This window comes from Pseudopodoces humilis, chromosome 6 (genome assembly GCF_049639895.1).
Source record: "Pseudopodoces humilis isolate 2021_Gansu_Grassland_sample_001 chromosome 6, ASM4963989v1, whole genome shotgun sequence".
NCBI lineage: Eukaryota > Metazoa > Chordata > Aves > Passeriformes > Paridae > Pseudopodoces > Pseudopodoces humilis.
Genome location: NC_142205.1, coordinates 59,768,866 through 59,782,342, shown reverse-complemented (window position 1 = coordinate 59,782,342; position 13,477 = coordinate 59,768,866). Strand labels below are relative to the sequence as shown.

Genomic DNA, 13,477 nt, shown 5'->3' with positions numbered 1-13,477 from the left:
GTCTTTTCCAACCTAAGTGATTCTATGATTCTGTGATGAGCAACAAAGCCTTGGTCCATAAGGAGACATAAGGATTGTAAAACACTGCAATTAATCTGTTCCTTGTTATCTCAGGAACAGCATGGTCTTAGCACGGAGTGTCACCCTCTCCTGTCACCATCCTGGTTCTGCTGATATTCCTTATAGTGTGTGACTTGTTTCATCTCTAATGCTGGCTCTGTCTTCCTTGGGAATCAGGAAAACCCAAGTGTGATTTTGTACAGCTAAACCAGCCTGTCCTTCTCCTGGGCCTGTCTTACCCTGCTTCCAAGTCAGCATTTCAGGGAGCTTCCCTTGCCCCTGAAAGCTTGGGGACAGCAGCTGTCAGGATGTTTTGGCTTGGCTGAGGACAACTAGAATTTTCCTGAATCAGGCAGCTGCTTTTAGGATTTTCAGGGCATGGGAGAATTTTGGTACCCTGCCCATGGCATTGTGTCTCCAGCTTCAGGGTGACTGCTCCTCTTCCCTCAGGTTTTTCCCCTTGTTGCGTGCATCTCAAGTCTGTGCAGCTGCCTGGTTCCTCAAATAGAAATAGATACTGAGGAGGGTGGGCTATTTATGCCAGCACAAAGGTCAGGCTCCTATCAAACCTGCCATCTGCGTGTGTGATGTCTTGCAGCCTCTCACAAGACAAAGACGGGCCTGTGGGTGGGTGGGTGTAATGTCTGTTGTTCAGCCAGCCAGAGGTTTAAAAATACCACTTGTGAATGACCTGATGAGAGTAGTTTTAGAAGACAATTCATGCCTAGCACGTTTCAGCTTTCTGATGGGAAAGATATTTGAAGAGCTGTTTATTTCAAAACAAAATTCACGAAACAAGAAGGGAACAGGACGCTGAGGGGAGATAAATATCCGTGGTGGTGTGGCTGACGGCTTTCACTGCAGTCCCAATGCTTGTTTGGGGTCACTCAGAGCACTGGATTTGCACTGGGGAGAGGGGAGAAAAGGGGCAATGAGATGGGTGAGCTGGGAGGGCAGTAAGCAGGGTGCTCTCCTGCTTTCCAGGATGAGGCAGGAACCTTCTGTCAGGAGGGGAGGAGTGAGGAAAGAGAAACAGTCTTGCCATAAAGTAAACCTTGAGTCATTAATTTAAAAAATAATTAAGGATTTTAGAAAAATTACAGATTTTAGCTAGAGATAGATCTTGCTAGAATTAGTTAATGATTAAGTTAGAAGTAGGATATGAAATAATGAACCCCGGACTTGGGTAAAAAAAATGACTTATCATTAAATGTTTGCTTAGCTGTGCTTATAGTGAGAAAAATGATAAATAGACTTAGGAAGATCACAGACCTTACATCTGGAAACCCAATTAAAAATCACAAGGGAGGAAAATTTGAGTTCTACCAGATGTCATTTGTAATGTCAACCATTGTAAAGGTAGAAAGGTCAGAGTGAGAAAGAGCAGATTTCCTTCATCTTCTGAAGACCCCTTCTCACAAAAACAACCCCCTCCTCCAATAAGGGAACCAACCATGCAGGTGTACTGACTTTTTAAACTCATTACCATGCATTTTAATATGAAGTGGAGAATGGGAGCAGTTAGTATTATGAATATGTATTGGTATTTTGGATATTCAAGGCTTTTGTAAATAAATAGACACTAGAATCTTTTGTCAACTCACAGTGCATATTACGGGGATGACTCCTGCACTTGCCCGGTGCTGTGATTAAAACATACCCTTTCTAACTTGAAACTGTTAGAGAGTTTTTCTTGTCCATTAACAGATTGATATAGATTCTTGATCAATATTGCTATTTTGGTAAATCACCCTCATCTCTTGCTTCCCAGCACCAGGAACTCGGAAGGCATTTAGGTGGGCTTATTTCCTCTTTAGGCAAAGAGAAGGCTCAATGTAGCTGAGCTGGTTTAAAATTTGTGTCTGATCCTCAGTGAACTCCTTGAATTTTTATAGCAAAACATTTCACCTTTTTTTAGGGGTGCCAAATTAATTTTTGAGTGAAGACCTCCTGGATTATTCCAGATGGTCATGTCTGGTTATACTCTAGTATTCAAGATGTGCTTCATGTAATAACTTGTATTTCTATTTATTGAATTTTCTTGTTCTTTACTTTTATTTAAATAACTTAGTTTATTTCTTTGCCATTGCAGAAGCTCCTGGTAAGTCATGCAGTGCAGTTATAATTGTCCTTTGCCTAAATTAAGTGATAGTAAAGAAGCAGAACATTCTTTTGATAGAATACCTTTTTTTGGGTGTTTTTCATTAAAAGGGTCTTTGACATCATTCTTTTAATCAAAGACTGGTTTTCATTTCCAAGCACCCTGCTCTAATGCTGTAACTTCCTGTATGAGTTATGCTAATTTCAGTGCTGAAAAATCCAAAAATAACTGAGGAGAGAGGAATCAAATTATAGTTTTGCCACAGGATGAGTCAGTGGGAAGGAGAAGGATGCTGTACCTTCTCCCTGTGTGGGCATAGGTGCCTGTCTCTCTGTGCTCAGAAGGAAGCGGGATCCAAACTGGGAGCAAGCAAAGCACTTGTGTGGAAGTACCACCTTGCAGAGATCCCTGGCTGTTGCCTGCTTTTCCCCAGGAATTCATGTCCTGAGGTCCACAGCCATTAAAGAACAGCCTATTAGCAACACCCCGCATTGTATAGAGCAAGATCTCCATGGCCACCACTTCAGGATCTAATCGTTACAGAAAAGGAAAGAAAGGATTATAGTCTGGAATATTTCCTTGCTTAAAATGCTCAATAAAACTTAAAAATAAAGTTTTGGCCCAAGTGCTGATGAACTGTGCATCACTCAGGGCTCTGCAGTGCCCAGCCCATGCCCAGCTCTTGCTCCCACGTGTCGGCCCCTCTGTGCTGCATCCCACACCTCCATTGTGGAGCATTTCCCTGTAGTGCACCACTGTGATGGAATCATGGCCATTAGCCCCTTGTTGGCTGCGGGGCTGTCCTGGAACAGCACAGCAAGGGCTGGGTTTGTTAATGAGAAATAGCTTTTCTGGAAAAGATCACAACCTGAGTGGGGTTTGATGATGCCTCTTTGAGTGCACTGTTTGCGTTAATGCTCAGCCAGCTCACACTGGCTTTTTTTTTTTTTTTTTTTTTTTTTTTTTGGCTTTGGTTTCGTTGAAAAGAGAAACAAAATGGGGAAGTGAATCAAACTGAAACATCCCTTTATTCCATTTATTTTTCAGTTGGAAGGAATGGAAAGATTTGAGCTTACCTGCTGGAGTACATTAGTCATATGAAGAGGTGATGACTGTGGGCACAGGCGAGATTTGAACGTGGGCTGGGTAGTGAAGTGCTTAAGCCCACAGTTGTGAGAGGATTATGGGTGAGATGGATCAGCTTTTGTGATTCTGGCCTGATTTCTTCAGTAAGGAGTGCCAAGACACTGCTGAAGGTAAAGGATGCCCTGGCACATAAGCTGTGGTGACACTTCCAGGGATCCTCCTGCTTCTGCATGGTTGGGCAGACGAAGGAAGTCCTTTCATGGCTTTGCATTCCCATTTAGGCTGCTTCTGGAGAGGAGCCTGACGGAAGACAGAGGTGGTGATGCCACTTCCTTGTAGAAAGCCACAGAGTGTACCATGTAATTACATCTGGGGCAGAGCAGGGCTGCTCCTGCAGGACAGTTACATACGTGACTGGAGCAGGCAATGCCGGAATTTGCAGACATGTCAGGAGTCACAAATACTAGAAAGCCTCAGGAAAGCTTTTGTCAATTACTGAAGCCCTGAAGTTACTAAAAAAATTTGGAAGGGAGCTTTGTGTTCCTGCTCTGGCTGTAGGACTGTGCAGGTAGGGAACAGGCAGCACATGTTCTTGACCCTGCTTCCCCAGACAGCACCTTGCTCTCATTTGTTTGCATCTGTCTTCCCTGTTTTCACATCTTTTTGTTTGTAACTGGTTATGCGAAATCATATTCTGTGCGCAAAGGTCAATGCTTATCCAGTATTCATTTCTTATAAGCTTTTTTTTTAAGATCCCTGCTTATCTCCTGCACAATATTCTTTTGTGCATTCAGCATTCAGAAAAAAACCACAGAGTAAAAAGAGGGTGCTTCATCAGTACCCTCTTGTTCACTATTCCATCAGAAATAGTGAAGAGGAGCTAGACTGAGTCAAAGGGTACTGACTGGCACGTGCAACCACACATATGCAACTGCTTTGAGGTATACCATTTAATTCTACTGGAAATTTAACACAGTGTGAGTGTACTTGTCCAGCAGAATAAGGCTGCTGTGTAAGAATTCATCTGTCACAGATTAATTCTGTAATGAATTTAATGTCATTGGTGCTCATTTAAGGTGATTGGTATGAAATTACAAAGATCAACTGTAGGGGTGGGAGGTATCTTAGGAAGTTTTATTTATCAACAGATCAAACAAGAAAGAGTGTTAAAGTCATCATGGTGTTAAGAGTGAAGGCTGGATCCAGCCTTTATGACTGGTATCTGAATTGGTTGAATTGATTACTGGGGAAATAAGTTGAAGATCTCATAATGTAGGTCTTAAAAGCAGTCAGCTTAAATTCCTACTACAGTCCCTGAGAAGGTGGAGCAGAAATGTTGATCTTTGCCTCAGGATCAGGGGTGGCTGCTGTCAGGTGCTGTGGTGATGTTCCTGAGCTGTAATTTAGGGTGCTGGCAGTCAGCTGTGCACAGCTTCCCTGGGAAATGCACACCACTGTTTTGGCTGCTGGCTGAGTGCTTGTACAGGTTTGCCACTAACAATCCCACATAAAACAACCCCCAGTAAGCAAGTCCAGATTTTTCTTTGTTGCTCTAATATTCAGAACACACTTATACTTCTTAAGCTTGACCTACTCCTCCCCCCACCACCCTTTTTGGAGCTACAGAAAACCAAGAAATATCTCCTTGGATTTAATATTTGTTTCTTGCTGAAAAGCAATTTATCATAAGCTTGTAGATTCCTGTAGAAAGTAGAGTAGCTTCTATGGGATTTTTGTTGTATAGACCCTTGTGCAATATGGAATATTGTGGAAGATGTGGGTACAGCACTCACATAATAATAGTTAATAAAAAGTTAGATTGTGAACCAAATGAAAGCCACCAGATGTGTGATGTGGTGTGCTTTTATTTTCTGTGGTGGTATTGGTTGAGACTTCTCTGGTTTTGTGAGTTGTTTGGCATTGCTTGGGTTTTGGTAGTGGGGGGTTTCAGGTTCTTTGTGGGATTTTTTGCTGGTTTTTCTTGGGAGGGGTGTTTGGTGGTTTGGTTTTTTGTTTTGGGGTTTTTTTTTTTTGTTCCTTATGGTATTTTTTTTAAGTTATTAGGATTTTGAGGATTCAAATGTCCTTTGGAGGTATGAGCCAAATTGCTGATGGTAGCTTGCTCAGAGCTGCATTGATGGTGTCTGTCCAGTTTTTCCAGGCTCCCAGGGGACTGTGGTAATGCTTCCTGTCCATCTACATCAAGCAGCAGTAAAATTAGCCTGAGTGAGCCATAATGACAATACAGGAATCAGAAGAGTGCTGACTGCTCTCCAGGAGGGTCTGGTACTCCATACAGACATCATCATCCCTCAAGGTGCCAGCCCTGTCCTGACCTCTCTGCCCAGTCTAGGCAGCCTGTGCCTCTGCATTATCTGTTTGCACTCCTGCAGTGCCTGTTTCATACAATCATTTCCATCAGTCATTTCCTTCTGATGTTTTCTTTCCCTCCAACAAGAAATCAGGGTTCTGTGACTCAGGAGACAGACGGATACCTGACCTGTACAAAGAGCACAGTTGGCCCTGTGTCACCCCAAGCAGTTCACTGATGTGATCAGGGCAAGACTGGCCCCTGATCACTGCTATATTTTCCTTCCTGAGAGCACTGACACCATGCTCCTTTCCAGATCTCTGCAATTCCAGTTGGATGGAAGCAAGCACAGGGTGAAAGATGCAGAGAGCTTCGCACATTAAGGCTGCGTTATTGTTCCACTTGCAGCTTGTGATCGACAAATACTTACTGCTCCCACCTCCCAAGGGGTTGAACTGTACGCAGGAAGTAATTGTATAATATATTGTACTCTGAATAAGATGAAGGAGCTGTAATTACCCACTAGTGTCTCTATGATTACTGCTGTCAGTGCTGAGCTATTGACAGCCCAGTGGCACTGGAGCTACCTGGTAGCTGTGCCAGCATTGTCAACACCAGTCCCTGCTGTGAAGCAGAGCTGAGCATCTGTCCCTGCCCTTATTTTGACTGAGGACAGCAAGATGCAGTAGTGCCTGTGTGCAGGAAGATGTGTTGGATCTGACAGTGGGCAGGCAGAAATGAGACATCCACATCTGATGAAGTTACAGCCTCAAATTAGTGAATTCAGCCAAGCTGACAGGTGAATATGGATTTATAGGACCTGACAATCCAGTCACACACATCTGGCAGGGAAGCACCTGTCCAGCCATGAGCTCCAGCTTCAGTGGACATGATGTAGCTAGCAGTTACTTCTCCATGTGCTTTGCTTTGGCAAAAGTGGCACAGAGCAGGTACAACACCCTTTGTCCCAACAGACCATCTGGGTGATGTGCTGGTTTTGCTGGAGATCATTGCTCAGAGTAGGATGGCAGAAAAATGTTAGAAATAAATGTATATAGAGTGTGGGGCTGGCACGGGAGGTGGGAAATAATGGATTTTGGGAGCTTGCCTTGCATAGGTTTTGGAAAGGACATGCTGAATCTTGTGAGTAGGATAAGGTTGGCACCTCCTTCTGACAGAGTCACAGAGACTTCAAACAGACTGTGATGTCTGAAATAGGTGCCTGAAATAGGGCAAATGACTGGTGCCTTAAATGTGCCTGTTTTCTCTGGCTATAGAGGAAACTCCATGGTGGACATGCAATAGTGGGATAATGATCCTACTCCTGTGCTGACAGGAGAGAGGGCTGTTGGTATTGTGCAGAGGTCTAGCATTAGCAGGTGCTCTGTGTGTGTGTGTATGTATTTCAGGACCCCTGGACTCAGGCTCCTGTGAGATGTTTTTTTCCAGCAAGAAGTAGCAAATTTTAGAGGCTTAGCAGAAACCAAACCTGTGCACGCCTCCATGCTGTGACAAACACACTGGTATTTCCATATCACAGAATTTGTAGCTTCAAGGCTTATTCCCAGAAGGAGTTGGAATATCAGTGCTGACTTCAAACAATTAAAATGTCATCATTAGCTACTGGGCTATGTGTCATGTTAATGCTGTGAAATGCAAGCAATATTTACTCAGGTAACAAAATGAAACTGCGTTATAACGCCTGTCACCAGAAAGTGTGAGGGAAAGGGATTTGGATTTGGATCTGACCATAAGGTAGGAGCTGGTGCTGAGTGTTTGGCTGAGCACTGAGGACATCTGCCTTGGGTCCTGCTCTCATCCTAGTCTCCCCTTCTCTTGTTCATTCAGTGATCCTTTTTCTTTCAATGCTGCTATCAAAACCCTTAGGTCTACTCAGGAGAGATGTGCACCAGCAATATTAATATTACTAAAATGCTCTGGGTTGGAAAAAAACAAAAACAGAAGGAACAGTGGTTTTTTGAACAATATTTATTTCTTGAGTTTTTGATGCTGAGTTTTCTCAGTCAAGGAGGAGAACAGCTGTTATGTTATTCCTCCACTATCTGACTGTCTGTAGTGCCAGCTTTCTTTTGGCTTTGGTGTCTCTTATCCCTCCTGCTGTCTGCAATCATTTCTTTCCTCTGTTCTCATGAACACCACACAGTCCAGACTGTCAGAGAAGAGATATTCCTGCATCTTCTTATCAGCCCTGCCAGTCTTCTCATTTCTGACTTGGCCACATCCTCCCTGGTAGTCTGAGGGTGCCAGTTTTAGCCTGGCCAGGCTTCCTCCACCTTCCTTCCAGGGACTGAGCATCAGGGTAGGGTAGGACTTGGGGAAATGCTCAGTGGCATTTAAAACATCCAGTAGATAGCTGCTTCTCCCTCAATCCATTTCTCATCTCTGATGTAACAACAGTAATCCTTAATATTATTTTTTCTTTATAAGGTTATTTGTAAGGTTGCAATATGTGGGCTGGGGTTTAATTTCCTTGCAAAACACAGGCAGATCTGCTTGGGCAATCCAGCTAATGCTGTAGGATGGTCTCTGGAAGGGATCTAGGGGACAGACCTCATCAATGGACCCAGGGCTATTGGAGATTACAGGAATGTGGGTCAGGTTGGGGTGCTGTCAGTGATCACTGTTGGATGTACTGGTGCTGTGGGTGTTCCAGGGCCAGTGGAAAGGAGTGAAGTGACCTTGGGATGGTGGCTGGTGGGGCAATGGGTGACCTGTGTTATAAAAGAGCCAGGCATGCAGAGCTGGGTGTTTATCTCCTTCTTGCACCACAGGGTCTGGCCATGAGGCAGCACCAGATCTTCTTTGAGGGCTGATATAAATGCTGGTTTGACATCACAAAAAAAAACAAACAATGAAACATAGTAATTGTTGGAAGTTCCTAAAAAAGATTGGTAACATGAACTCATATCTGGCTGGGGACAGGGGTATAATTTTGACACAGGTCAAAAGGAAAATACATCCCACAGTATCTGTGGTAGGAATAAGGTGGGGAAGAAGAGGGAAAACATCTGCTGGAGGTATGGGCACAAGAGTGAGTGGCTTGATGGTGACTGTCTTGAGGCTAAGGGCTGTGAGGAAAGCAGTGGAGCCACAGTGGCACTGGGGCCTCCCTGCATGGGGGGCAGGAGGAAGGAGAAAAATTACGCTCATCACATTCAGCACCTTTCAGTCCTCACAGGACAGACACATGTGGACTGTGTGCTGGTAATGGTGGGGGGGAAGAGCAGGAAATTATGAGGATGAAATTACACCCAGTGGCAGACTGACATGTCTGGTTTCACAAGATGCTCTGACCAGCATGAGGCATGACATCTGGATGCTGTTTTCTACAGCCTGAGCAAATTCAGATAACCTGCAGTTTACAGAGCCCTGTCTTAATCCTGACTCTGCCCAAGTTTCTTTCAGTCATTTATTTCACAGTGCCAGCATCTCCTGTGAATGCCAGCAAAGCTGCAGCCCTGTCCATGGCATATATTGTGGCCAGAGTTTTCCAGAGCAGAGGTTTCATCCCCTCCCTGTCCAGCAGCTGGAAGGAGCACTGGAATGCTATACTTGGTGCAGAGTGTAGGATGCTCCCTATACACCTCCATTTAGTATTTCCCTTCTTCCTGGCATGAGTGCCTTTGTGAGCATGAAAATAAGACAAGTACTCTCTTTCTAGGGTGGTTTTGTGCTTCTGCCCCAAGGTACAGGACAAGGCTGAGATCTGCCAGGGAAATGGTCCCTGTGGGTTTCAGCACCCTGGCCCATGGCACAGGACAAGCTCTGCTCACAAGTGCACGGGTTAGGATGCCATCCCTGGGATGGGGTCCAGTGCTCGGCATGGCTGACACTGTAGTTGTTTGCCTGTGTCATGGCAGGAAGTGTGTGAATGGGATAAATTTAGCAGTCAAAATACAGGGCCAGCACAGTCCGTCATTAACTGCCAGCCTGTCTCGTCATCCCGCAACCACAAGGAGCTTTTCTTAGGGCCAGCGTCCTGGCGGAGGCCAGAGGAAGCGTGGGAGGCCAGTTCCTGGTGACACCTCCAGGCACAGCAGCGCTGCCCAGCGGTGCCATTGGCTGCCCCCAGCCCGGGGCTGGCACTGGCCAGTGGTTAAATGCCTGCCTGGCCACCCTGGGACACACAGACTGGAGCATTCCAACACGGGCACACAGCTCATCCCATCTCCAGCACAACAGGAGACAGGGGCTTGCAGCACACCTTGAGGTAAAGGTCTTGGCTTCTTTGGATTGATCCGGCATTGTCTGGAGGGAAAATGGCAACATTTGGGAACAGGGGTTGAAGATTTCCTCACAAGGTTGAAAGCAGGAGGCTCATCAGCTGAGATGTAGGTGTTGCTTTGTCAGGGAAGAAATCAGAAGTGCGCGTGTTCCAGTGTGTTTTGGGTGCAGAGTGATGTTCAGCGTGGTTAGTGTATCCCATAGGGATGAGGTTCTGGGCTACTTAAAGAAAATGCTTGGAAAATGAGAGCAGAGCTGGAAGAAAGTTGCTTTATCTGCCTGCCAGATAGCAGTGCTACTGGGGTGCCCACCCAGAGGGCTCTGGAGATGCAGCTCTGTGTGGGGTTATCTCATTGGGATGCTCCACTTTGGAATGGTGGGAGATTTTATACAGCTGTGGGGACCATTCCAGGTGAGAGGTGCAGCTCTGCAGCCCATGGTCTCACAGTGCTGCCCATGAGGTACAAGCTCCTGTCACAACTACTGAGCTCAGCTAGGTGGTGACTGGCCGGGAACAGGAAACTCAGGAGAATTTTCCTGCTCTTTAATGATGCTTAGACAAAAAATCCGCGAGTACATGGCTGGGTATTTCAAATCCCAAACTAAAGGGAGGTTTGTGCATAGGAAGTGCCAGGAGGTGGCACAAGTACAAATCCCTGGCTTGTTTAATGACATGCCAGGCTGAGTACTGTGATTTGGGAGGGCTTTGTGGGGCCAAGTTCCAGCCAGAGACACATGCAACGGCTTTGCTCTAGCCTGCAAATATTTCATTCCTTGTTGCAGCCGCAGGGACCATGACTGACATGAGGGCTGCATTCCTGGTGCTGCTCCTCTGGGCCGTGGCCTGTGCTCACCCTGTAAGTACCCCCTGGACTGACACTCCCACCCCAAACCTCTTGGTTTTACCCAGACAAAGCACCCTGATTACTGATCAAATGTCTCCTGGGTATGTTTAGGTGCCTGGCCATGAACCCACCCACTCCAGCACCCTGCAGAAGGTAAGCCACAGGTGCTGCTGTCCCACAGGTAGCAGCCCCTCAGGGGGCAGGTCTGGGATGGGTAGCCAGTCCTGGGCAGGCATCCTTGGACCAGTAACATGGGGGGATTTCCTGCTTCTGTGGGTCTTTGAGCTTTGCCTATCTGCCCATCTTTTTAAGCTGGGTTGGTTTCACCCTGTTTTGACTTGCCTCCCTGAGAAAGTTCCCAGTTCACCTGACACCTTTTGCTGTGCTGGCCCTGAAAAAGGAGTTTCTGTGCTCTGAACTAGCCCAGCTTGAGCTTTTCTGAGCTGCCCTTTTGTTGGTGACTACCATGTCATTTCATATCCGCAGAAATAACTAAAGGGCTGAGGTGCAAGAAATAAAAAAGGCTTGAGCTCTTGCATGGCTTGGGAGTGAGGTCCTGCAGCAGCAGCAGTAAATGTGTTGTGGTTGGTATTTAATAAATCAAAAGCACTGTGTCATGTTTTGTCTCCAGGGTACGGCAAATGAAGATTATATCGGCAAGCTGGGCAACCACCTAGATGGTGGAGATGGCAGACATCCTCCTGCCAGTCCAGAGACAGGGGAAAATGCCCTTGCCAGGGAGCTGATGGGTGAGAATGCCATGGATGAGGAGCTGGGTGAGCTCAGTGGCCAAGACGTGGGAGGCCGAGTTGGGCAGGTTCAGGACATGAACCAGGTGGACCACGAGGACATGGGCACCCACAATGGAAATGACCTTGGTTTCCTGGTGAGTGAGTGAGTGGAGAGGAAAGTTTTGTTCCACCAGGAAAGCTCCCTTGGCCCCAGCCTGTCATTGTTCAAGGCTGTGACTGGCTTTGCATTCACCTGTTTGTCACCTCCACAGGACGTGGATGCACGTGATGCTGATAATGGTGACAGTGGAGAGCACTACAACGCCGGAGCCAATGGGTTTCCCTCCCATGGCGGTGGGTTCCTGGATGAGGAGGATGACAGTGGGGACGACACCTTCGATGCCAATGGGGAAGAGGAAAGGGGTGAAGGCCCTACCTACGTGGCTGGTGCTGATGGGGCAGGGGAGCACGAGCACGAAACTGGCCATGGGGATGTCGGGGCTGGTGGGGGGCACGGTGAGAGCAGCAGCAGCAGCAGTGAGAGCATCGGGGCAGACCACCGGCGCTACAGGAACTACAGCTTTGGGCGCACTTACAGGCACGGAGGGGCCAGCAGCAGCAGCCAGGAGGAGGAGAGCTATGACTTCCAGGATGAAGCCATGCAGGGTGATGATCCCTCTGTCTTTGATGGCCCAGGCAGCAGCTACAGGATACGCCACAGTGGCCCCCATGCCCTGGGGAACAGCTGGGAGAGTGTCCAATGGGCTGGATCCCACCGCTGGGAGGAGGGTGACAGCAGGTCCCCTGAGGTGGAGGACGGTGACTCTGGAGAAGACAGCCCATCCGTGGAGGACAACAGTCAGTCAGAAGAGTCTGTTGACAGTCAGTCAGAGGAAAAAAACTCCAGCCACTCCAGGGGGGATGAGGATGACAGCACATCCAGAGAGGATGAGAACAGCGAGTACAGGGAGGGCACTGATGAACAGTCAGATGAAGAGCCAAGGGAGACCCCAGAGCTAGTGAGAACCTTGAATGAGCACAGCAATAGCCAGACCTGGGAAGGGCAGGAGGACTGGGATTCTGCTGAGGACAGGAGTGTGCTGTCCACACCTGACAGTGAGTCCAGGGAAGAAGAGGGTGAACAGAGCAAGTCCAGGGAAGATGATGATGACCAGAGCCAGTCCTCAGAGGACACTGTGGAGGAGTCAGAGGATGAGAATGACTCTGTGCCAAGCACATCGGCTGAGAGCCCAGAGTCCCCAGAGGATGACAGCAGCCCAGAGGACAACACAGTTGAGGACAGCAGGTCCACGGAGAGCGACAACAGCGAGTCCCAGGAAGATGATGATGACGTGGAGAGCCACTCCCAGGAGGATGCCACCCATGAGTCCAGCAGCCACGGGGATGACAGCTCCCTGCAGAGCCTGGAGAGCGGGGGCCGCAAGCGGCGGCTGGATGCCCTCCGCCACAGACCTGCTGCTGACTATGATGACAATGACTGCCAGGATGGGTACTGACCTGTGCCCCATGGCCTCAGCAGGGTGGGGGGTGTGTGGGGGGAGAGGGGGTAATTTATTAGCCATATAGCCTGGTTGACTTCTTCTCAAGAAGATGCTGTGGTTAAAACGGAGTCAGGTTCGCCAGGGCTAAGCCTGGGCACACTACACAGGGAGTGAAAGAGTTGCCAGGCACAGGGAAAATGCCAAACCACAGCAAGAAAAGGCATTTTCTCTATCAATCTGGAGAGCAGCTGAGAGCTGTGAATGCCAGCAGGGCGATGCTGCCCACAAGCCCCCAGGGACTTGTCACTCCTGGGCATGATGGGCAGAAAGGTCCCTGTGTTCACCCCTCGTGTTTACCTACCACTGCTCTAAACACATCTGCCCAGACTCCAGCTGGAGCTTTCCATTAACTCAATGTCTAGCACATAAAAAGGAAAAGCTACAGCTGGTGTGCACAGGTGGTGCATGGGCGCAGCAGGGTATGAAGTACCACTTCAGGATGGGATGTATGTAATATTTTTATTATTTTGTAAGAAATGTACAGAAAACATTATACTGTATCCTTTTTGCACTTGTATTTCAAAGCTGAAATGTAC

At 47.4% G+C, this 13,477-nt stretch overlaps 2 protein-coding genes across 5 annotated transcripts in view; both read left to right on the top strand.

Moving 5' to 3' along the window:
• Nucleotides 1-13,477, top strand: part of IBSP (integrin binding sialoprotein) — a 30,864-nt gene that overhangs the window by 3,734 nt on the left and 13,653 nt on the right. The gene's annotated exons all lie outside the window — the stretch shown is intronic.
• The window catches only part of DMP1 (dentin matrix acidic phosphoprotein 1), a 26,685-nt gene extending 13,208 nt beyond the window's left edge, over nucleotides 1-13,477 (top strand). For 2 of the 4 annotated variants that reach the window (XM_088056842.1, XM_088056841.1), the window contains exons 2-5: nucleotides 10,587-10,660; nucleotides 10,760-10,801; nucleotides 11,280-11,534; nucleotides 11,652-13,477. In XM_088056842.1, the coding sequence (XP_087912968.1) occupies nucleotides 10,598-10,660; nucleotides 10,760-10,801; nucleotides 11,280-11,534; nucleotides 11,652-12,896 (1,605 nt within the window). In that variant the 5' untranslated portion in view covers nucleotides 10,587-10,597 and the 3' untranslated portion in view covers nucleotides 12,897-13,477. Of the gene's footprint in view, nucleotides 1-9,713; nucleotides 9,790-10,586; nucleotides 10,661-10,759; nucleotides 10,802-10,845; nucleotides 10,965-11,279; nucleotides 11,535-11,651 lie in introns of those variants that run through there. The other 2 variants (XM_014254740.2, XM_088056843.1) reach the window with 2 other exon arrangements.